This window comes from Corvus kubaryi, unplaced genomic scaffold, assembly GCF_017639235.1.
Source record: "Corvus kubaryi isolate FWS band 111438036 unplaced genomic scaffold, C.kubaryi_AGA036_p1.0 68, whole genome shotgun sequence".
In the NCBI taxonomy this organism is placed as follows: Eukaryota; Metazoa; Chordata; class Aves; order Passeriformes; family Corvidae; genus Corvus; species Corvus kubaryi.
In genome coordinates this window covers 12,485,755-12,511,242 of record NW_024582056.1, presented here as the reverse complement: position 1 = coordinate 12,511,242, position 25,488 = coordinate 12,485,755, and the positions used below count along the sequence as shown (strand labels likewise).

The 25,488-nt window shown below is 40.8% G+C and overlaps 2 protein-coding genes across 11 annotated transcripts in view; both read left to right on the top strand.

Annotated features, from left to right (window-relative positions):
* Nucleotides 1-3,473, top strand: part of GRB10 (growth factor receptor bound protein 10) — a 146,055-nt gene extending 142,582 nt beyond the window's left edge. For all 4 annotated transcript variants that reach the window (XM_042048690.1, XM_042048694.1, XM_042048691.1 and 1 more), the window contains one exon: nt 350-3,473. In XM_042048690.1, the coding sequence (XP_041904624.1) occupies nt 350-496 (147 nt within the window). In that variant the 3' untranslated portion in view covers nt 497-3,473. The remainder of the gene's footprint in view (nt 1-349) is intronic.
* Nucleotides 3,474-8,335: 4,862 nt separating this feature from the next.
* The window catches only part of DDC (dopa decarboxylase), a 73,951-nt gene continuing 56,798 nt past the window's right edge, over nt 8,336-25,488 (top strand). The window contains exons 1-2 of one of the 7 annotated variants that reach the window (XM_042048842.1): nt 8,336-8,740; nt 24,430-24,556. The gene's annotated coding sequence lies outside the window, so the exon portion shown is untranslated. Of the gene's footprint in view, nt 8,741-17,404; nt 17,617-24,429; nt 24,557-24,698; nt 24,821-25,488 lie in introns of those variants that run through there. The other 6 variants (XM_042048841.1, XM_042048836.1, XM_042048839.1 and 3 more) reach the window with 6 other exon arrangements.

The following is a 25,488-nucleotide window of genomic DNA, read 5'->3' as shown; positions in this document are numbered from 1 at the left end:
GTTCCAAATCCTCCTCCCTTGTTTAGCCTACCAATTTTACAAACAGCTACCAAATCCTTTTGGGGTACTTTTGTTTTATCTAATGAATGCCAGTGCTGTCTGTACAACTTTCAATTACTCCGCCCACAAGCTTTCACTTTCATAAGCAAAACGTTACAAGTTGTGTTAAGGTATGTTTTTTCTAGCGCTGTGCGTGTCACAAAGAACTGCAGGCACTGGGTTGCTTGGGCAACCAAGTGCCAACCAAGTGGCCATCATTTATTTATGTCACACACTGGTGGTACTCTCTAAGTTTTTCCGTGCTTGTATCTCTTCATGAGCAGCTTAACTTGATGTTTTGTTTTCCTAGTGTGAAGATGATGGACAGATATTTTTCAGTCTGGATGATGGGAACACCAAATTCAGTGATCTAATCCAGCTTGTTGAATTCTATCAACTAAACAAAGGAGTCTTGCCCTGCAAACTCAAACACCACTGCATCCGAGTGGCCTTATGACCTTAAATCTGACTCTCACTGAAGACTGGATTTGATAGAAGAGTAATTGTAAGAGAACGTTGACACTGGGGAATTGGCAGATTCGTAAGTTGGTTAAAAAAGATAAATATTATGCACCTTGGGACTCTGAAAGGGATGGATTCGACAGGTGCCAACAGACCAAGATTGCTGGTTTGTCTAACACCTAAGAGTGATTGCTGCTGAGTGTCCCAGCATCCCAAAAATGGGGGGAGGGTCTGTAAAACAATGAGTAAATTTAAAACAAAACTGGAAACTATCTTGGCTGGGCCACTTAACAGGAACAAGTGTGAAGAGAAATCTTTGAAAAGAACTCTTGCCCTGGAATAATCTTGACAATTAAGACTAGTGTGTTTACTTTTTGTATTGATCACTTTTTTTGCACTCCTACTTATTTTCGGATATTGTATGCAGCCTATATTAGGAGCTGATGTGGCTTTTAAAATTCATGCAGGAATTGGGTATTAATCTGCACCCTAAAATGTATGGAATGCTTCAGCCTAAAAGGATCTAGAAGAAAATCAAGAAGTGTGTGTGTGTGTGTGTGTGCGCGCGCGTCTCAGTACTTTCCTGAGAGAGACCTGAGGTTCAAAGATCTGCAGATGTCTTTGAAGAAGCAATGAGGATACAATTCTAAAAGAACATACCACCAATATACGTACTCTTAAAACTGTTGACTTGTAGCATTATGGCTGTAGTATGTTGATGGCATATTAGTGGCATCCAGTCATGCAGAAACTGTATTAGATTCTATGCACAAATTTTTATTATTGGAGTGGTGGTTTGTTTTTTACAGCCTTTTGACTGTTTTCCTGAGGAAACTTACTGTTACTAAATAGAGTAGGACTGAATGACTACACTTGTATTTGAAACCACCATTTTTTGTGAGAAGATTCTTCTGCAGGTAGTCTTAGTATGACAAAATAAAAAAAAAAATTAAAAACCAGTGTTTTTAGCTTTATAGCTCCTTGAATTTTCAGACTGTTTCAAAGAGCTCTTTCGATATAGTAAAGCTACAGTGACACAAAGCTCTCCTGGGGATAGGGCATAAGAAGAACTGTACCCCTTCTGCTTTTTGTAGGGCCATGAAAGTTTACATGGTGAGAAGGAACATTCTGGGAATAGAAACAGATTTGATTGTGAAGTAGCTGCTGGCAATATCATCCATCGAGGTAACTGGTGATCCCTGTGTCATGTGTGCTACTGCACGCCAGTACCCGTGGCAGACAAGCATGTATCTTGCTCTGGTGCTGGTTTGTCATCAGAACTACTTTATTGTTAATGTTTAAATGAATTATTTCATGTTTACACAATAACTCTTTCTGATGATAAATCAGTATTAAAGTCAGACAAGTCCCACCTTGATCCTGCAATTGCAACCAACCATTCCTTCAGCAACTGTTTGAACTGAAATAACTTCCCAGTGCTTGGTGCCATTAGCCGCAGTGAGAAGTATTCCACCCTGGGAACTTGCAGAGTGTAGTGCAGAATGGAGCATTTGTAAAATGGTAAATTATTTACACAGGCTAGTTAATCCTTAATATTTGCCACTGGGTTTGAAATCCTAGCCATCTGAAAGGGTAAAGAAGGAAAACCAATCCTACACTTTAAGGTCTTCATGTAGTGTTAAGAATAGCTTAAGACAAACCATAACCTGCCTGAGTCATCCATATCAGCTTAAACTATGTCAATGGTATAGAAACACTGTATTTTAGTTTACAGAACACATTTAGTATTGTTTTTCCATTTAATGTCTAGATACTAAAAATGAAGAATTGATTTTGTTTTTAGTAGAAGCCTTTTTTGTTTTGTTTTGTTTTGCTTTTTTTAATTGTACATAGTGAAATGAGTGTTCCTGCTTTCTAGACAATGTATTTTTAAACCTTGAAATTGAGCTAACTTAAGTCTGACTTCACTTTGCATGCTTCTATTTGGCCCCTATTAGGAGAAAAAAGATACTTGTATTGACTACATTACCAGTTTAATAAGACCATTTATGCTGTAGTTTTAAGTTTTTCTGTTTACATAGCTTAGTGACAACCATGCATTTTTCCCAGTAGGCGGATAGTATTTGCAGTGTTTCATATTTATAAAAAAAAAACCTTGCATCTTATTTAAATTGAGAATAAAAGTTTGACTATGAACCATGATTTTTGTATGTAGATGGTTGACTTAGTATTTTGTACTCTTCCCAGCTAAAGTGAGCTGTTTTGAGAAAGTGACCACCTTCAAAGTGGCAACAATCTTACTTAAGCAGATCACTGCTTTGTCTTCTTTCTGCTGGAAAACAGTCAATACCACCTTAGTTTTCCAACAGATTCAGCTGGCTGCCAGCTCAGAATACCAAGGACTGAAGGACATTTGACTCTTATTTTTGTATTTAAATGACATGAATGTAAAGGGGATGCTCAGGGTTGTTTTGGAGCCTGTTGAATTTTTATCTTTTTGCCTGTGATTTTATTTTCTAAATAAATACTTCATGTAGCAATCTTGAATATGTTGAGAAGGAAAATGCCAAACCATTTTGGTAATGAGGTTACTAGTTAAGTTATGTTACAATAGGTGTTAAAGTACAAAAAACTTTTTATTTGTTAATTAATCTTGAAGAAACACGTGCCTCAGTTTAGATGTTTTGTCTTATCTTTTCTGCACTAAATACCTGACAGTTTGACCAATCAATGCACCTTTCCAGTGGCAAGACTTGCTTATCGTAAATTATATTGTCACAATGCAAGATTTAGTGACTGTAAAATGGAATAAAGTTTAAAGTTTCAGGGAATGCAAAAGGTATTAACTTAAGAGACAAAACCTTTATTCAATATGCTTTGCTTCATACTGTAAATAGCTTTTTGGCTTGTGAACCTAATTGTAATCTTTCAGGTATTTTTGTACAAATAAGGGACTGATATTCTGTTTCTTGTAATTAGAAATAAACGTTAATACAATGCTATTCATTTTATATTGGAATGAATGTCGTCTTTTGGATATATCAGTACACTGTGTATCTCTTGCCTTAATTCAGGTTAATTGGGTGGGTCATGTTAAACAGCTTTTAAGAAGCGTGACAAGGAAACACAATCCCCAAGATACCTTTATCCTGGCTGTTCTGTCTTAAGATTTGTATTAGGATAGACTGCATTTTATTTAGAAAAGAACTTGTTCACCCCTTTTGTTTGAGGAAAATTACTGGGGATATTCTGCTATGAAATCTACGGTATTCATTTGGGATGGCTACTAGAACCATATCAGACCAACGTACCATGACCATCTTTAGGGTCATAAAGTTATAACTCATGGAAAATGCACACTCTGCATAAAACACTTCATTGGCCTGATAGCTGTTGGATCAGAAAACTTTTCAACAGTACTTCCAAAAAGCAATTATTTACCCCTGTAATCCTTGTATGGCATTAAAAAAAGGCAACATGGTAAGAAGATCTCAGTACGCCTCCCCAGTGCCGTGCTGTCTGCATGTTTGTCCAAACTGCCCACCTCTGCGGCAGATGCAAAATACCTGTGAAATCTGGCCCTAGGCATTAGCAGTGGCTACTTGGGCTATCAGAACATCACCAGTACAAAATCAGTCTGGGCCAGAAGTGGGTCTGTGGCACAGATTTCAATTACTTGCCTGATAGGTTTGTGCTTCTTCTACATTAGTTGCAGAACAACAGACATGATCAGACACCTGATCCCACATAAAGCACTCTGGCATGAAGTTCACCTGGCAAAACAGCTTAAATGCATTTGGACCTATAAGTAAATTCTTATCAGGCTCATGTTTTACAGCACGTGGCTGCAGGACTTTCATCCTGATACAAAGAACACTTAAATTGACTTCAATGCTAAATTGTTGCTTCAGCCTGTACCTGCAAAACCAGATGAGAAAAACATCACCAGATGAGCCATTTCTCTTCAAGTTGAACTTTAGATGACTTTTGGTCTTTGTTATTGCTAATTTAGTAATGCTTTAATCTGGTTTGACAATGTCCAGTCTGTAGATTGCGTTGTGTCTTGGACATTGTTTGTCTGACATCCTGGAAACTTCAGTAACAATGTCAGCAGCTGGACAAAAGATCTTCCTCTGAAATATCCATGTTGCCTTGATTTGGGTTGCTTCTGCATCCTAAATCTTATGTCTTCCTTCCTTAACTTGAAGCACAATTTAATTAGTATTTGAAAACCCAACATAACCACAGCTATGTCCAAGAGCTATATGATTTTCATTAGATATTGCGATTAGTCACATCTGAGACTTGAAAATGAATTAGTTTATGTAACACTCGCATTGCAAACCCTTAGCCCAAAGACAATTCTGCTCTAATTGCTTGTCATTTTGCACACATACCATCCCTTGGCTGCAAGACTCTGGTGCCACAATTGGGGAATAGGAAGGTGAAATTACAAACAGCTGCTAGCCCTGAGCCAAAATACACCCTGGGTTTATGGGCCCTGAAGCTCAGCTCAGCTGTGCTTAGAGGTACAACTTCTTAGAGCTCAAAAGAGAGACAGGGAGGGAAGTGGAAGGGAGAAAAAAAATTACTCTTGGGCATTATTGTCCACGGGATGGTTTGGGTGTGACTAGGAACACAGTGAAGACAGTGCTGTGATGCCCTGAGTGCTGCTCACCACTCCCTAAGAGTCAGTTTCCCCTCCTCTTCCCTCAAACTTGTGAAGACACTTCTACATAAAGACTTCCATTTTATTTGCCTTTTGAAACACATTCTCCAGAGGTGTGAGGACCGGCATCTTATGTTACCAAGGAGAGAAACAGCAGTGGAATTCGTGTTCTCTACAACGTGCCCATTTCCAAAACAGCCTGTCCAACTGCCATTAGAGGAAAAGGAAGGTGGAAGTATGGTAGTATGGTTCTGCCAAAACCAATGATGGTTAAAGCAACTGGCTAAGCACAGCCCTGAATACAATACATATATCATCATACAATATCATCACTCCACAAAGAATCCTAGATACATCCTATTTTTAAAAAATTAATTATTTACACCTTTTCGTTATTTGATTTCCTCCATAATACTTCTCTTTGCTGCTAAATTTGTGCATGGCAATAATGTGCTCTGTGTGACTCTTACCACCTTCTAGTTTTCAGGTTGCTCTCAGATTCAAAAACAAATATAAAAACGAGGCAAGCTGTGAGGATTATTCCTGAAAAATGACTCCACGATACATCCAGTCATGGAAGAATGTAAATTGATAATTATAGAATTGGTGGATAGAAGACTTATTTTGGGTTTTTTTCACTAGACAGTAAGGTTTGTGAAAACAGCTGACTAAACAAGGGTGAAAGTCATTGAAAGCTCACAAAGTTTGCCTCAAAATACTTACAATCAATTGCCAGAACAAGCATTTGACCTGCTCTAGAAAACAGAGTGCTTCAGAGAAGAGCACATACCTAGGAAGGAATTGCATCCTCTCCTTAAAAATATAAGAGAGCAGGAACTCCTATGACAGCAGAAAAGGAGACTTAGGATGCAATAGAAATGGAAGAGCAAACATGAGGGTCAATCAAATATATAATAAAACAGTTCAGTGAGGTAGGAGAATAAATTTATAGATAAACATAGGCAGCTAAGCAGAACACAAAACACTTAATGATGAGATTTTTCGATGCATAAGTCACCTGAAGTATGCAGAGGACCAATTCAGGAAAACCAGAAATATTTCTTCATAAACTGCTCATGCAATCTCTTGCATTGTCCACCACAAAATGTAACATGTGGCAAAAGTTCACACAGGTTCACAAAGGGCTTCTATCACATCATGATAGACAAAACTCAGCTGATGGATAACTACAAAAATACCATCTTCTTCTCTGAAAGTCCATTGGTCACATGTCACTAAGTGCCAGGAGCAGTCTCCAAGGGAAAAATCATTACTTGACAGCACATATATAAGTACATCTTCCCTACATGTCCACTACTAAGACAAGGGCTATAGATACTTTTTATCCGACCCAGTAATGTGACTGCATGAGGGCTGGCTCATACAGAAGCAACTGAAGGTAGCACTTAAGAGCTGAGGAACGACCAAGAAAACCTGCTCTACAGTCTCCCTTTGACTGAATTAAGGCTGCCCTTAGCGAAACAGCCATGTAAGTATTGAATTTGCTTCCTACCACCCTACCAAGTGATGCCTCCATGGTCTGCAACAGCTGTCCTGTCCTTGTTTGCCTTCCCCTACTCCAGCCTGCCACTGGGAGGGTTTGCTGAGGGTGTGGGGACTGCCACAGCAGAGCTGAGTCCAACAGGCTCTGAAGTTGTTCAAGAGTAGTGTCTGGCTTCATTCAGCCTCAAAACTGGGTCCTAAGTGACAGGGACTAAGCTGAGCTTTTGAGGTGTCCTCTAAAATGAGCTCTAAACAAAGAATAGGCGCTACTCCCTCTCAAGTCAGAAATGGGTATCCTAAAAGTTGCGTATAAATGGGTATCTCTGGGCATTTTTGTTCAGCGGTGCACAGGCACATGTTGTGAAGGGTTCTCCTGGGTGAAACGCAGCTTTTCCTACACCATTGACATCTGAGGAACAGAAAGGGTCATGCACCTGCTGAAGGCAGGTGATTTTTCTCACTCAAAGTTATGGTGCAGCTGGAGGGAGAGTGCTGTGCTGGAAGGGCAGGCCAGGTGTGGGGGGCACATGGGGAACTGTCGAGGCTCTCCCCAGCCATCCACTGCTGCTCAGGCAGGAAGAGAATGAGAGGAGCAAATCACAGAATTGTTAGGGTTGGAAGGGATCTCTGGAGATCATCCAGTCCAACCTGCCTGCCATGGCACAGTCACCTAGATCAGGTTACACAGCAACGTGCCCAGTTGAGTTTTGAATGTCTCCAGACAGGGAGATTCCATGACCTCTCTTTCCACCCTCAGTGTAAAGAAGTTCTTCTTCATGTTGAGGTGGAACTTGTGTTTTAGTTTATGGCCATTGCTTCTCATCCTGTCTCTGGGCACCACTGAAAAGTCTGGCACCATCCTCTTAGCACCCCCCTCTGAGACATTTATATGCATTGATGAGATCAGATGCTGGTGCCCAGCCTGGTTCCATGGTGGTCCTGAGGATCCTGCTGCCGGAGGATCTCCCAGCAGCAGCCCTCAGAATGCGGCTGGGCTCTGTCCTGCCCCAGTGAGGGCTCACCCGGGCTGGCCCCAGGCAGCTGCTGCCCTGCGAGGGCCCGGGGACCGCCTCTAACAAACAGGAGCTGGTGACAATGGAACCCCATTTTGCTGATTTCCAGTCTCCGATTCTGACAAGTCTAAATCCTGGAGTAAGTCGCATCAGCGCGGGCCAGCTGACATAAAGGCCGGGCTGTGCCCGGTCCCGCACCTGGGACAGGCCGTGTTGGCGAGGCCGGAGGCCCGCGGGCACGCCCGGCTCCCGTTCCCTGCCCGGGCCGGCAGAAGGCGCGGCACACGGGCCTGCCCTACACGTGGGAGCGCGGGGTTTTCCATTGGTTGGGGTTCCTCTGTCTTAGGGCGGCACCCTGGGCCTCGTCTCCTGTGAAACCGCTGTAAAGCAGCTCTAAGCGCAGGCGGGATGCCCCCCTGGTGCAAAGAGCAGCGGTGGCACACGGCTGGCAGCGGCGCCCGCCCCGTCCCCGCCACGGGGAGCGTGTCCCGGTCCGGGGACGTGAGGGTTTTCCCCGCCCCGGCAGCGCCCCCGAGGCACCGGCAGGCGGGAGCCGCCGGGCAGCTGCTGCCCCGGCAGCTCTGGCTCTGGGGTTTCGCAAATTGTCCCACTCGCTTCCTCGTGTGACCCGCCAGACATCGCCGTGGCGTGGATATCCTCGTCGGCTTAACCCCGGCAGAGGCAGCATCTGCCGGGGCTGCTGGCTCGCTTCATCTCAGTCTCGTTGGATTTTTCACTTAAGGCTCTGAATAAGTGAGAAATCCCACGTCCCTCCCGTCCCAATGGCTGCGAATTGCGGCTGAATGAGCCCACAGGTTTTCTGGTTTCCCCGTGTTGAGAAAGAGCAGCTGATAAAGCTGACATAGGGCCACGCCTGGTTAATGGTTAACGAAGGAGTGCAGGGTGAGCTCAGTACCCGTGAAGACTCGATAGTTGCTGGAAAAGCCTTAGAAATTTCTTGATATTAAAATTCCTTAGCCACTTCTCGTGACTTCTTTGTCACAGGGAGACTGTGAACTACAGGGAACTGTAGGGAACTAAAGAAAATACGTGTTTGCAAGATACCTGGAAAAGGAGTGAGGTCCCCCAAAAGGTAAGGATTAATTCGGTAATGTCTCTGCACTTTCACCAAATAGTCTGATCCAATAAATCCACATAATTTGTAAAGTATTAAGCTCGTCAGTGTTTAGAAGTGCAGCATAATAAGCTAAGTGTAAATAGTTTAATTGACATGTGCTTAAGCCAGTTTTGGTGAAATAGTCAAGAGTTCATGGAGTATTTTGAAATCAAAGCTTTGCAATTCGCTACATTTTTAAGAGAACCCCTTCTTAACTGCTTCTAAAAATTGGCTTGAGGGCACTGCTGCTAAAGGGAAGCAGTCTGGAGGGATGGCAGTACCTCTAAATGATGGTGTACGGTGCAGTCTTGGAGCTGGATCCCAGCTGACAAGGTAATTTTAGTAATCTATTCATATTTGGTCAGAAAAAAAGTTTTTATTTGTTTGAAAATTTTGTGCTCCTAGTCCTTGAGCTTGGTTTCATTGTAAAAGTGTCATATGAGGTGTATCCTCTTGTAGAGATCCTGTTTATGGCACAGGGGCTCGAGTGATCCTCGTATGTTGACACTGCAATTTTTTGTGGGGATAAATGTGAATCAGCAAAAATTTTTACAGTGCTGCTGGGATTCAAAGAGCAAGAAGATGCTGAAATTGGAAAAGGAAAGGTGAAATAAAATGACAATCATCATTTACAGAAATATACTTTTCATGTCAATGGTAAATAAAAGCGGGGAAAAAAGATACTCTAATGAAAGTTCAGTGAAAAAACAGGTTTTCAGTATGACTGTGATACATGCTGAAAGGTTTCTTTTGGGCGAGTGACACCTCAAGGAAGAGCATCCTGGAATTCTGATATTCAAAGTGTGCATCCCCCACCAGCAACACAAAGTGAGGAAACTGGAATTTCTTGCTAAAATTGCTAAAGCTTGTTTAAAGTTGTACGAGAGTTTCTTTGAATGGTCAATTGATACAGATCCATGGGAAATTTCTGTGCTGCATTATAGTATATTTCTTACTCTGTTCCTTCCATTATGCTGTGTCCAGTTCTGGGCCCCTCAGTTCAGGAAGGACATTGGGATGCTCAAATGCATCCAGAGGAGGGCGACAAGGCTGCTGGAGGGCTTGGAACACAAGCCCTGTGAGGAACAGTTGAGGGAGCTGGGGTTGCTTAGCCTGGAGAAAAGGAGGCTCAGGGGAGACCTTTCCACTCTCTACAACTGCCTGAAAGGTGGTTGCAGCCAGGTGGGGGTCGGTCTCTTCTCCCAGGCAACCACTGACGGAACAAGAGGACATCGTCTTAAGCTGCACCAGGGGAAGTTTAGGTTAGACATCAGGAAAAAATTCTTCACTGAAAGAGTGATTGGGCACTGGAATCATCTGCCCAGGGAGGTGGTGGAATCACTGTCCCTGGATGTGTTTAAAAAAAGACTGGACGTGGCACTCAGTGCCATGGTTTAGTTGATGAGGAGGTGTTAGGTCATGGGTTGGACTTGATGATCTCAAAGTTCTTTTCCAGCCTAATTCATTCTGTGATTCTGTGAAGAACTGTTCATCTCATTCTTCTGAGGCACAGAAAATGGTATATTTTTTCAATCGCAGATAATATATTGTGTAATCAGAAAAATACATGGCCAACACTATTTTGTCATTGGTAAATAAAAAAAAAAATTAGTCCAACCTATGCAACAAACTCAATTTACTTCCAGCATATCCTAATCACAATCCTGTTATTTATCTCAACCAAGTCTGTTGCCTCTGCATGTCCACAATCCTCCAGTGTTCCTCTGATGAGTGTCTCTGCATTTATCCAGTGTTTGTGCTGATAACATTTTTTTCTCCTAGCAGTGGTATCTTTCCTGTAGAAAATGTTTGGAATGAAACAACTATTTTGTTGTACATTTTTCACCTTCTTTCTTGATCCTGTGCAGATTGTATCTCTATCTATTTAAAACCAAATGAATAAACAGAAGAAGAAATATAGTGATAAATACTCATTACTTGGAAGGTAAATTGGGATTTTAGTGTTAGGCTTTGTCAGAGAGCTGGCAAGAGCACTGTATGCTTAAAAGGTTGCTCTTAGAGTTTATGATTAAATAATACTATATCATTCCCCCTTCTCCCCCCCACTCCCTGCTTGTTTTTGAAAGGAACATTTGGCTTGAAAATTCAGGGAGAGTTTGCTAAGCTTTGTGAAGGTGTAAATAGAAATTAGTTTTATCTTTCCTGGTTGTATGTTTTCAGAGGAATTGGATGATTTACAAGGAGTCAAATGTAGTTTAATGTTATTATTCTTGTATTATGTCAGACATATTACTTTATTGCTGAATTTAGTTTTTACAGCTTCAAAGGCAGACAGATACTGTTCCTAAGAAGTTGATTACTGATATGAAGATTAATGGCAGCACAAGATTTTTTTTTTCCATTTATTCTCCCTCAGTGAAGTGCCATGCTGTGAGTCTCAGTGTAGGAACACGGGATGACTTGAAGGTGAAGATGTGACTCCAGTTCTGTGTCACCTCTCAAACAGCCTCTATACAGGATGTATCTCCCCATCTGTTAGGTGCAGCCTGTATTTGCAAGACTGGATATGTAGCAGAGAGGTTAGGAAGGTTTTGAAGTGTTTTGAACAAAGATAAGGTGGAAAGGTTTCAGTCACTGAAAGGAGTATAATGAGAGAGGACGTGAGACTCATCTGATCTTAATGCTGGAGGCAATTGAAGCCATAGTAGCAGCAACTGTGCATTCCAGTAGAAGCTGGAATATGTATAACCCTAAGTCAGGGTTATTATTAGCATTTCAGAGTTTCAAGCCAGTTGTGCCAAACTTGGGTTTGTGACATTCCTTATGCTTCAGAATTTTTTTTTTTTTTTTTTTTTATGTACCAAGTACCATCTACTGTCTGATTGCTAGGGCAACGTCAAGCACTGGTGTCAGCAATACTGTCATATCATTTGGAGTTCACTTTAAAAAAAGAAAGGGAATAATCTCTTCCTGCTCAGTAGACAGGATGTAAGTAACAGACTAAAACTGATGGAAAAAGAGGTCCTAGAAAAAAAATGCACTGGAGTGTATTGTTTAGGAAGGCTATAAATTCAGCATCAGACTAATGCTTTTGCTGAGACAGTTATAACACCTCCCTATGTTTTGGCCTCACTTGCACTCAGTTATGCTGTTGACAAACTGTTTCATTTAAATGAATAAACCTCACAGTTTTTAGATTTTCTTTTCTCTGACAGTGCAGGTGCAGTTAACATGGCATAACAAGAGGGAGGCATCATTGCTGTAACTACTTAGTCATGCAAAAAAGCGAGATGGGAAATTACAGATATACTACATATGGTGCTTTCTGCTTTTAAAAACCATCTGAGTTCAGAAAAGTAGAAAGGATCCAGCTAATCGTAGAACCAGCTCTATGAATTTCAAGGCAAGTATACATCCAGACACATGGGACAAGCTGAAGACTGCTGAAATGCCAGCATGCTGGGAGAATGGCTGGCAGACACCTTTTCATCTCGGACAATACCCTAAAGGAAATGGCCTTTCACTGTGGCAGATATTGTCCCTTTCTGTGCTGCTCCTTTAAAGGGAAGGAGAGAGAATGAATGCAAAGGATTTCAGAGGAGGTGTCGTTTCTTTAACGGCATCCTGTGTGTGCATTATCTTGCAGAGACCTTTTCCTTTGTCTCTCACTCTGATTAGCACATGTCTTTGTGCAGTTTTAAAATGCTTGGACAGTTTTCCTTGAAGAAATACATGTCCCTTCCAGCAGTTTTAAATTGCTATTGATATGTTTGATATCCTTATACATCTGCAAACCCATCAGAATCTTGCGGAGTTCTTGACTGTAGTTCTTCCTGTGGTAATTATATTTTATGCAGTTTTAACCACACATAATGTGAAAAGGTGTTTCCTTCTGTCTGTTTTTAATGTGCTATCTTTAATTTCCCAGAGTAGTCCCTCTTGGGCTTTTAGAATTTGAAAAACAGAAAGAAGTTCTTTGTCTTCTCCCTGTATTCTTTTGTTCACTTATCCTTTCCTTGGTTTCCTTCATGTTGTTCAGTTTTCAAAGCTAACCCGGTCCACTCATTTGAATCTTCCCTAGAGGACAGCATAAGTGCCTTTGAACAGAAATCTTCTCTTACACTTCAGGAGGGCACTGAAGTCTTTTTGAAAGTGAAAATCTGAGAGAATATTGAATATTCCAGAAATGTTCCAACAATTGATCAAAAGTCACTAGAATATTTTTCCTATAATTCTCAGTCTTGTTCTTAGTGGATCCAAACTTCTTGCTATTCTTGATCATGCTGCTTATTAAACAGAGGTTTTCATCCAACAGTACCACCACGATTGGTTAAAGGAAGTTTGACCCTTAAGACTTCTTAACCCTCTCTGCATCCTGTGTTACTTCAGATTATTTGTACTGAGCTTCCTGCAACTCTGTACTGACTATTCAAGATGTGACATTGGTAGCTCTCCTCCCCAGCTCCTGTGGCTGCATCTTTAATAGGAAAAAAGAAGGGGGGGGAGGGGAATGATGGGATAGTGGAATGATACCCTCTCACTGCAAGATTTTGTATCTCACAAATATAAAAAACCCCAGGTTGCGGCTTTCATATCTTTTAGGCAGCTGAAGTAGAGGACTCTGAGACCTCCTTGGCAGGAACTATGGTTAAGATGGGACATAGAAAGAATGGACCAGGAGGAATACTTGCTGCAGTGGTGGGTAGTGACAGGTCTGAGATGGAAGATGATGAGTAAGGCTGTATTCTAATAAAAGATAAACTAGCATCTAAGAGAATTTGTGGGAGAGAGAGAGAGGAATATTGTGTGTATCTCTCTTATGAGGATAGGCTGAGGGAGCTGGGCCTTTTCAGTCTTGAGAAGAGACAAGTGAGACGGGACCTCATTAATGCGTATAAATATCTGAAGGGAGGGTGTCGAGAGGGTGGATCCCGGTTCTTTTCAGTGGTGCCCAGCAACAGGACAAGAGGCAATGGGCAGAAACTGATGTACAGGAAGTTCCACCTGAACATGAGGAAGAACTTCTTTCTGGTGCACTGAGCACTGGAACAGGTTGCCCAGAGAAGTTGTGGAGTCTCCCTGACTGGAGATACTCAAGAACCATCTGGACACACTCCTGTGCCATGTGCTGTGGGATGATCCTGCTTGAGCAGGGAGGCTGGACCAGATGACTGCTGTGGTCCCTTCAACTTGACCCATTCAATGATTCTGTGGTCTGTTGCCCATGGTTATTGACACATACTGAAGATGTTCCATAAGATGATAATATTTGCTGCCCAAGTATAAAAGACCAGCTAATTTTACAGATTTCGCATTGCAAGTGGAAACACCCAGGGAACAAAATAATTAATTTTTGGAAAGAAATAAATTATGGCTAGAGAATATCTTTTTGAAACATCTCTCATGAAAAGTAGAAACTAGGAAGGTGTTACAGATGTCTTCATATTAAACAGTAAAAATTTAATAATTAAAAGCAACTTAGCGATGATGCTAATCTATGAGGAAAATCCCTTCATATCAATGAGTTTCCAAAATAATGTGTAAAAAAATTTACTATTACAATGTAAAATCAAAGAAAATACTTGATTTTGATAGCTTGAAAACCTCTGCCTGACTGCTTAACACTATTATTATTGAAGACCAATGATAAACTGGTGTATGAAGTCAAACTTCATAACAAATGTAGATACAGAACTATAATTGCCCAGAAATAGAAGTCCTGAGACCAAATACATTTTTTTGGTATTTATTCACGTTAATTAACCAATTCAATTATCAATTCAAAGTAACCTATTAAGCAATAGAAAGCATTTGTGAAGCTTTGTAGGCAATTACAGCATAAGCCTAGCTTTGAGGAATGTGAACACTCGAACAGAGAGCGTTTTGCACCCCAGCTAGAGCACCAGTACAGGCGTCCCCAGGCAGTCACCAGCCAGCAGCAGGGCCCTGGCCTGAGCCAGCAGGCAAAACCAGCAATCTGTGACTGGATGCACACATTATGCTTACTGCTGTGGTCTTCCTTTTTTAATGCTTTTTTAGCATTTTAATCCTTTTTATTATGGCATAATCTCCTGTTTATTCACTATTCTTTTTCCTCCAAGGAAATTTATATTTAATGTTGGCATCTGTCCCTAGAATCCTTCTTTTGATCATCACAGTAGAATTTATTTATCCTTGTTTGTTGAGGCTAATGACATACAGCCTTTACTCAGGTGGGTATGTAAGTACATGCTTACGTATGTTAAGCTTCTCTTACAAGATCTTTTCAGGCTCTCAGAAGTCCTTTATTTGCTGGTTGCTAACATGACAGGTGCCTCACGCATTCCCTCTCCTGTGTTCTGTTGCCTTGCACATGCCAGGATTTTTTTCTTGGCACTGCTCACGGAGGCAACGACTTGTCTCCTCGTGTGCCTGCCCTGCCAGCTTTTAAACGGGCCCATATTGTGCCAATCTCTTTGGGTATCTGGAGACCAGGTACAATATGTTCATTCCTGAGCAAGTATTGCAGGACCACATCCTGAGGCCTGCCACACCTGCCAGGATAAGGGCTTATTTTTGTGCTAGGCTGCTGAAAATGACATTTGTTACAATGAAAAGTTTAAGTTCAAAAAGTAAAGCCCAGAGCCTTGAAAATGTGTTTGGTGCTAGTGAAAGATAAGGCACAAAAAATAGAATGCATTATTATGATTGTATGTAAGTGTGAGGATTCTCTGTAGCTGCATCAGCAGCTCAGCTAGTTAGTTATAAGGCTGATCTCAAGAATATCTGCCCACGGCACACAACTGTTGTGTGAATTCATGCCCTGGGTTGTTCTTACGCCTACCTCTGCCTCCTCCTTTTCAAGGTTATTGATACATATTTCTATTGTACATCCTAATGAGTATGTTCCTGCCTTTGGGTGATTTCCATTCTAGCTCTGTCCAAAAATCTGAGATGCAAACATGTTTTTTATCTGTTTAATTTTCTTTTTTCTAAAAAAAAAAAAAATTTTTTACCATTGCAGTAATTTGTTACCATGTTGACTGCTGTTCTGTTCAGCCCAGTAATTACTTAATTGTGTACTAGTCCTTAAATGACTTTAAGATTGAGTGGTGAACTACTCATTTGCTACTACTGTGGCTTTCTCACATGTTTCCTTTCAAGGTTAAAAAGAAAATAAGACAAAAAGTGCCTTCTTTGCCACAGCTTTTACTTTATTCTGAAGGTTCCTTTGGATAATGATTTTTTAAATTTTTCAAGAGCAGATTTCTTATGCTTTTGAATATATGTTTCTTAAAAATACATCGTGCCCTTTTGGAGCAACAATTTTTGATGTAATCCATCTTTATGAATAGTCACTTTAAAGGCACATAAATTTGGGCAAAATTTCGTAGCTGGCAGAAGGAGTAAGATATTAAAGGTAGTATAGGGAAGCCAGTATTATTAATCTTACAAAATAAAAAATGCCATTACAGATTAGTAACTGTGTTAGTGTAATGCTATTACAGATTGGTGTGTTAGTGCCTAGTTCTTACCTGTTCTTATTTATCCTGCTCCTGATAATGGCTGATAATAAAAAAAACACTTTTTGGTTGCCATTTTGTTATTTAGAAAATCATCCCTAGTTTGAATGTTCCATTGGTTTTGAAACTTAAAATGATCATGATATTCTGCAGGTTCTTGTTTGTGCTGTTCTAATAGGAAAGGTATATTGACACATCTTTAATTTATCGTGCTTGTTTTGAGGATCAAGTTCCATCACAAGAACGAGGCTATGGAGGCTATTTGCTGCAAATGGCTTTTGAGTATTTGTTTTTAGTGTACGTATGTTTGGTACATAAATTGCAAAAAGAAGTTGTGTGAAGAAGGGTGTTTGCTATTCTGAAGCTTTGAGTGTTATTACATCATGTTGTTACAGCATAATTACAGTACATAGATTTTCACATCTAGTACAGCTGACCTTGCTGCCAGGTTCTGATTTGTCATCTCTTTGTGGTTGCTACTGCTCAGCACAACTCCATGTTAGAAGTAAATCCAGTACTTGTTTACAGGAGAGGATTAGGGTTTTTTTTTTTAAAAAATACAGTTCCTACAGACAACTGGTAGTTACTTTAGCAACAGAAGCCTCTGGTAAGTAGTGGAGATGTTTTGAAATCGTTGAGATGATGAATCAAAATTTATCGTAACCAAAGCAGGCTAAAGTATTCATTTGCTCAAGAAAAGTACCTGTTAAAGGAAACTGGAAGGAAAACAGAACAAACATAGACATAGAAGCACCATTCATTTTTTGGAAAAGCAGCAGGAAGGTTATCTTTCCAACCAAATAGGAAATGTTATGAATGTGAATGGCTTATTCAATAGATGTTTAGCAGGACAAACATAAAGAGAAATATGAAATAGGTAGTGCTAGATGATGGAGTGTAACTGAGCTGTAAGTACAGGAAGTCATGTCCCCTGCTGTAATTTGTACATCATTCCCTTCTTCACTTCTCAGTGCCTCTACACTCCCATTTCAGTCCCAGGCACAATATTCAGCCCAGTTTTCACAGAAGAAAAAAATTGCTTTTAGATGCTTGATGAGGATGTGAACAGCTTTACTTTAAGAAAACCCACAGCTCCACCTATCTCTATTTCAAATTCAGCAGGCAGAACCGTAGCAAATGTTTTGAGTCTTAACACAGGTTCTGGATCCCTTATTCCCCAATCTTCTTCCACATGCTAGTTGAGGATGCTTCTGGTCACCTTGTCATCACAGTTTTACAGCTTGTCTTCCTGGATAGCAGCAGTAGCAGCCAGCAGAGCTGAAAGCTGCAGAGCTGAAGAGAACTGTATTGTCTTGAGCATCCAGAAATACTGCCAGGTTTTTTGTGACAGCTTGCTATTCTAGGATTGGTAGAAACCAACTCTTCTTTGTAAGTATCCATTGAATTTAGTGTAACACTATTTTTCATGGGGTTTTTTCAGTGAATGGGAAGTAAGGAGATCATGTAATTCATCCTTTGTTTAACATCGCTTTGAGTTATTTCCTTTATCTTAGCAGTGTTGCAGGATTGGAATGTGGTTGATGTGCATTGTACTCACAGCTGAACAATCTTGAGTTAGGCTTTATTTTTTTTATATAGTAAAAAAATTTCCACAATTATTCTTCTTGAAGACTACAGTCACATAAAATGTAGACTACTGACCTGGGTTGTATGAGTTTATTATTGTGGAAGATAAAGTAAATAGATCATAATTTTGATGAAAGATTAGTGTGATTTTACATGCTGAGCATACATATTAAGAAAGAAAATTAGCAACCAGTGTAAAATATTAACTGCTTTTAAATCATTCACAAGTCAGAGAATGTAGATACGTAGCAGTTTTCTACTTTTCGCTTTATGGGGCATCACTGATAGGTTTAGACTGGTATGTTGTTGAAAGAGAGAAACTGAAAATATCCCATAGAATTCAGCAGAAGCTATGGGCAGGTAAGTTATTGTGCTTCATTATATTTTGCAATGTATGTAACATAAAATGTGGTAGTGATTCTCCTTCCCTAAGCATACTTTCACACCATTCTGTGTTCTCTGAGCACTGAAAAACAGTGAAAAATGACATTTCTTGACTGCTTCCTGCTGACAAAAGCTAGCTTGGTGGGAGAGATGCCTCTTCAGACTATACAGATCAAAATAAATAAAAAGATAAATAAAAGAGAGAGTGCTTTTTTAAGAGTTGCCAGGAAGGAAAAAACCAGAAATCTGAAAATTTCTAAAACTTTCCTAGACTTTCAGAGAACTATGCAGAATATCAGACTGCTGTAAGAACAGTTTGCTTCTAGACTGGCACCGTCTGACCTCAGCACAGAGAGGTTCAAAATTTGTGCCTCGGACCAGAGACAAACACTGCCAGAGTTCTGACAGAGGGTGCTGCCACTTTAAACCTGGCCTAGATTTAGGCTGTTTGGTTTCCAAATCCAGTTGGAGCCAAACATGGTAGCACAGAAAAATAAGCTGGAAGAGAACAACCCTTTCTAGCAAAATATTTTACGGAAAATTCCTCTCAGAACTTACCCAGAATTTCACAGCATATGGCAAAGACTTGCATCTGTACTTGAAAGCAAGAGCTTGAACTAAGGCCTCTGAGCACAAATGTAGTGAATACATTGGACTGTCCTTATTTAACTGCCTGTCTCTGCCAGTAAATCCTGGCTAAATGAGAGCCTGTCTCTCCTAATGATAATGTGGAAGCTGTGATTATCTGAGGTGTGGAAGTGAAAAAGATCATAAGGAGAACAGATGGCAAGCAGTTCTGAGTGGGGAGATGGCTGGCTGCACTGTGGTGAGGCTACCTGCAGCAGCTTAAGCTGTTATCTTTCCTGGCTCACTGTTTTCCCTCCTAGCTGGAGATGATTGCCTTTCTTACAGAGTTGGCAGGGTGGAGTGTGTGAACGCTTGGTGGCTCTGTCACCTAATGTCACAGGGACAGGCAGATTCTTTTAGGGATCTTTGACAGAAGAGAATTTGCCACAGGGCTTTAGGTACAATTAGACCTTTATTACTACAATTAAACACTTAATTTTCAGCATAGTTTATTGTTATCTACAATTTTTAGGATTTAATGTAGTTTATTGTTGCACAGTTTTTATGAATTATACTTTCAGTTAAGCAAAATTTCTAGTAATGATTGTAGCTTTCTTACTATCGAGAGTCTTTATTTACCTACACTTTTAGTCACTTGGACCCTCTGCAGATCGTGTCAAATTCTCATTAATCAGTGCATGATACAATAATCATAATCTGGACTCAGACTTTACCTGGGAGAACATGATTCACTCAGTCTTCAGAGGAAGAAGACAGCAGTGGCTGTGTCCCAGACCACTGGGGGATCACAAGTTTTGCTGTCCAGCATCAGGACTTGCAGCTGTTTGATTTTATAGGCAGTATCTCATATATGGTTACATTTTTGTGTTCCATAACAGATGTCACCACATCCTGGCAGCGGTCCTGCTTGGGCAAATATTTTCTCAATGATGACAGGGGATCTGGCTGTTCTGTCATGGGGGTCATCACATCTTGGTGACAACTACAGTGTTGAAAAGGGGAAAAGAGAAGGAGGTGATGTGTGACCAGCACACTTACATGTTATGACTGTTTGTCTTAGGAAATGGCGTTGGTTATGCTAACTATATTACCAGGAGTCAGGAGCAGGGTCACATGGCTACAAGAGAAAGCCTCATCTTAGTGTAAGTGCATCTTCCTGCACTCAAGCAGGTGGGCTGCGTACATATATCACTCCCAGCTCTGAGGTGAAGACAATAACCCAGAGCAGAAGGGAGCAAACATTACCTTACTCATGCCTTCAGCTGTGAATGTGTGTCCATGACCAGGGAGACTGGTGCATGTGGAAGATCCAGTTCCCACTCTCGTTTTGGGATATGTGTGTAGTGGTTAACCCTCACCGGATCCTAGCACCCACCAAAGCCTCTCTGTCACTCCCCTCTGCAGCTGGGCAGGGGAGAGAAAATATAACCAAGGGTTCCTGGGTTAAGGACTGGGACAGATCACTCATCAGATATCATCATGGGCAAAACAGGCTCAAATTGGGGATATTAACTGAATTCATCACTAAAAAAATCAGAGCAGGATAATGAGAAGTAAAATAAATCTTTAAAACACCTTCACTGCACCCCTCTTTCCTTCCCAAGCTCTACCTCCTCCTTCCCCAGTGGTGATGAGAGTCAGGGAATTGGGCCTATGGTCAGTTCATCACAGGTTGTTTCTCCCACTGCTCAGGGAGAGGAGTCCTTCCCCTGCTTCAGCGTAGGGTCCCTCGCACAGGACACAGTCCTCCATGACCTTCTCTAACGTGCTCTATTAAGCATAAAGTCTCCTGAAACTTTGCCTTGGTCTTTCTGGAAAGGTGCATGTGTTAGGACAGACTGAATGGGAGCCAGAGACACCTCTGCAGAAAGGCTGACAGGGAGGAAGGGCAAGAAGCACTACAGTACTTGCTGTAATCTCAGACAACTAGGCTCTTTGGGAGGAGACTCTAGTGATGTTCTCATCCTTTCAAGAATTATTCAAGTCTTATAGTGGTGGCAAATACTCTTCCAAGTTTACTGCAAATAGGGCATGGTAGTGCATGGCCCTCATGACAGGGCATTAATCACACTCAGTGGCAAAATACCGTCTCAACCAAGCATTTTGGTTGAGATATCTCTGTAAATAGCGATCCAAACAAATCACTTGCTCAAGAACAAGCACTGCATTGTGTTCCCTCTGTATCTCAAGCCATCTTTGTTCCTCATGTCTCACCTGGGTCTGTCTTTTCATCCACACAGGGGGTTATTCCATTCATAAACTAACTGCTCCAACTTGCTTTTCTAACATGAAGTCTTCACAGCACATTTAGGGCCTCAATAGCAGTTCATCTATCAGCCACAGTGAAGTTCACAGTAGTCAGTGCTGGAGAACACTCTGTGAGCAATACATGGCTGGACGAGTGCCCTGGCAGTGCCTACGCCCCTAGGTAAGCACATAGCTCACAGCAGAAGCTATTCCTATCTCTGTATTGGAAGAGTCTGCCTACTGTGATTGCAGCCTGCTCTCACTGTCTCTGTGACTCTTCACAGCCTGTCAGTTTTTCTGTTGACACTTTTTCAGTTCATCACAACCTCTCTTTTCTGTAGGCTTGCTTCCATAAGAGTAATATGCTCAGGCTGCCTCGAACCAGCAAATGGTACATTAACTCCTCTGAAACTGTGTGTGTGAGTCTGTGTCCATGTTCACTTCGTTAGCAGTTCCTTTTTCTCCTTCTTTGGTTTACCTTCACATGTTCACACAGCCAGCAATAGGAACTGAACAGGGAAAACAAGTCACACAAAAAATATTTATGAAAAAAGAGGATAGTTACTTTCCCAGTTTGTCAGCTCTGTCTCAGATTCATCTCCTGGCTAATCTGTTGCAAAGTCTACTTATGTTCTGCAGGAGACTTAGGTTTTACCCTCATACGTTGCAAGTAATCCATCTATTTGTGTCTGAAGGCTTTATTTAATTCTTATTTTCTTCCAAAGGAAACACACCCTTTGTTTTAAATAGAAAATTGTTAGTTGCACATTTTAGCTAAAATATTCTCTTCTTTCTTGTCTCATCCTTATGCTTATGCAGATTTGGACCTTATTTATGGAACATAAAAGGACTTTTCATTCCATTCTCATTTTTTGTCTTTTTTTTAGCTTCTTGTAAATAATTTTCTGTTATTAGTATTTTTACATTAATGGAAGAATATATGGGGGGAAGAAGAAAGACAAAGACAGGGTTCTACTACTGTTCTCTTTTTGAAGGAGCAACAGCAAGGAAAACTGGAAAAAATGCCTGCAGCCTCCAAATAACATCCTCAGACTACAGACACAGAGTAAACCAAATAAAACAAGCCAGTGTTTTTTCTTATGCATAGGCAACAGTGACTGTTCCTTTGATACCAAATGTGGAAAACAGGCACAAACATTGTGCTAGATCCCTAATTGTTTCAAATTATTTTCTCAATATCTAAGATATTGAGTATATCTGAGTCCATTTAAAGCCCTTCACATTATAGCTCAGAACAGGTTTGGTCAAATAATATTAGGCTCAGTGAACTACAGCACAAACACATCCTCAGATTTAGTACCTAGAGCCACACCATGAGGTTAGCTTGAGAAGAGTGTCAGGCCATGCAGGTGAGGGAAAAACAAAGTTGGAAGTAGAACCATCTAACCATAACTGGTCTAAAAGCCTGGGGACACTGCTTTTTCATTTCTAACCTGCACTGTCCAATGGTGGAAGAGGTGAAAGCTGTTAGGAAATGGGTACAAATGTTTAATCCCCTCTGCTTTGATCCATGTCTTTGCACACGGACTGGCAGTGGGACTGCAGTGACTGATAACACATTGTCTGCTTCATTTTCTGGTGCTGTGCTGGAGCCTCCTGTTCAAACACAGCCTCTCTCCCACCTTGTTTGCAAACCAAAGAGTTCAGTAATGGTAATAAATTGGTGCCATTACTGCATGGGCACAGCATTGTTTGTATATCATCATCAGGGTGACTTCCAGATGCAAAAACATATTGAAGCTTTTCTCTTGTTAGCTGTGAAAAATAGGTCTGGTGGGTGCTTACCAACAAGCCCCAGCCTTTAAACCTTTTGGGATCATCTGTTATTTCTCACACACTGGTATCCTGAATTTTGGAACAGTTTGGCACTAAAGGTGGGATCTCTATTCCTCGTGTTTCAGCAGTAAAACAAGTTGTTCTCTGTGGCAGTGAGAGCAGTTTGAAGGGTCTGGAACAAATTCACAGGGCCCCATCAGATCTGACTTACCCAGCACCTATGATAGAAAACTTAGTGATCTTCTTTTTGTCCACCACAGAAAGATTCTGCTAAACAAAGATTTGTGTATTGCTAACAGTTGATGATGAGGATTATGAAACTAGAATGAGCCAGAAGAATTTCTAGAATTGTAGGAGAGAACATGGAACATGCTTTTTAGAAGGGCATTTCATTCCCCTTTTCCAGCTTGCTTGTGTTACCTTCACACTTTGTTTCCTTTTTCTTCCTGAGAAATTAAAAAAAGAAATATCTTAATGGAAAACGTGACTACTGCCTCTTCACAGCAAGCTTTACAGGTACAGGAGAGAAATAAAAACACATCAGGTGACTGAGGTTGTATTTCTACACTGATTAAACCAACATTTTAATACTCCAATCTTAATTGTAGTTTCCATTTTTAATTTCCGTTGAAAGTTATTTACCTTTTGCAAGCCATTTGGATGAAACACTGAAGTGAGATTTCAGTTATCTTTAAGTTTACTGGAGACAACTTCAATATTTGCATCTCTTATACCCTCACAACAAATTTTGAATTTTTAGCCTTTTCAGTCAAATTCAGGATGAAAGAAAAAAATAGGAAAAGTCTCCAAACCACTTGTTTTCCTATGGGGGTCCAGGTTGTAACCCTGTGCTCTCAGGAGTTGATTTGAGGTGGAAAACGTCTCAAAGCCTGCTGCAACTGAATGGGATTTCTTGATGATTTTCAAGATTGCAGACTAATCATTACATCAGCCAACACATGCATTGGAAATGCGAGTCAGATCATAGAGTAACATCCTGGCACAACAAGTGCAATGACACCAGCAAGCTCACCTGGGGAGCTTAGGTCCTGTTCTTAATTTGAGTAGACTCTTCCAGAATTGTAGCAGAGTTGTCATTGGTCTTGTAACATTAGAAGAGCAAACACAGCCATGACAGTTTTAAAAAGCTGGAACTTTTTCCTCCTTCACAAAAGGTTGGGTGTAATACTGCAGTGGACTGGAGACTGGTCTGAGAGCACTGACTGTCCCAGATCTGCCACACTACCTGGTTATAAGCTGTTGAGGACTATGAAATGCTGATAGTATTTTTTTTAGATTAACTTGAACAAAATAAAAATGACAGGCAGTGACCTGGATTCATCTGGGAAAGAGAACTCCCCATAAAACATGTAGAGTAGGAAAAAAAATGTTGAACACTTAGTATTGCTTTTAAGTGTGCATATGATTAAAGAGAGAAACAGGAAAAAGTTGGATAAAGCTTATCTGAGAATTAATTCCACAGCTATATACCTGCTCAGAGCTTGCAGTCACTTGAGTGGTACATCAGCCATATCCGTGTATCTTTCCTGGCAATAACATTTCACAGAAGTGGATCGAAGCACTTGCTTTTACTTGCAGCAGCCTCAGCAGAAGTGTCCCGGAGTGTGCAGCACAGACGGGGAGCATGTGATCAGACACTCGGTGCTAACGAACTTGTGAATGGAGCTCCTGGAAGAAAACACACGGCACTGCACAGCTAACCCAGGCAAGGGCCGTTCCTCGGCCAGATCCAGCTGCCTTTTGGGGAGCTTTCTTTGCGAAGTACATTTTGGAGGAGCTGTGGGAGGAGGGGGAGATGCTGCTGCTGCACGTTCAGTGCAAAGCCCGTGGCTGTGATAGGCTGAAGGGACATGGATACTCTGCCTATATATACTGGCAACTGCATCCTCTCCGCTTTATAGCTGTCACTGAGGAGCAAAGAAAGACAGTGAGAAGGGCAGGGGAGAAGGAAAAACCTTATCAACTCGCTGTAAGTAGCATCCTTTGTCCTTAAGGCTTTATGGTTATTAAATTCAAGTAGGTACATTTGGATTAATGCAACAATTGGTTATGGAGAGTGGAAGCTCAGTTAATAAACAGCCAGCTTGTGTTATTAGGGATAATAATAATAATAATAATAAAAAGCAGCATTATTTTTAATCTAAGTTTGCACAATGTAATGTGCACCTCTTGTTTTATGTTTGCTTGTTTTTACATCTGATGTATGTCAGCTGTGACTCTTTATATACATTTATGCAGAATCCCATGCATACAAAAGTTTGTATCTTGTCTTTCCAAGTACAGCAGTGCTTGCAATAACCAAGCAGAAATTGAGAAATTCTCTGCCAAATATTCTGAATAATAAAATTCCAAGATAAATTAAATGCATGACTTTTTAGGGTGAAGTTTTCCTCAGAAATAACCCTTTCCCATCACTGTAGTAAAACCTCAACAGGGAAAACTATGGAATTGGAGACTCTGTGCCAGTGACAGTAAATGAATATAGCCAGCAACTTCTGGAAAATGTAATTCTTTAAATAAAATGTAGGGACTGTAACTTGACTTGTGCAAAGGTAGAAGTACAGAGTAGATCCAGTTCCTTTTTACTTGTGCTGAAATCCTTTGGCCCTTTTTCTGGCAATATCCTACTGCCAGCAG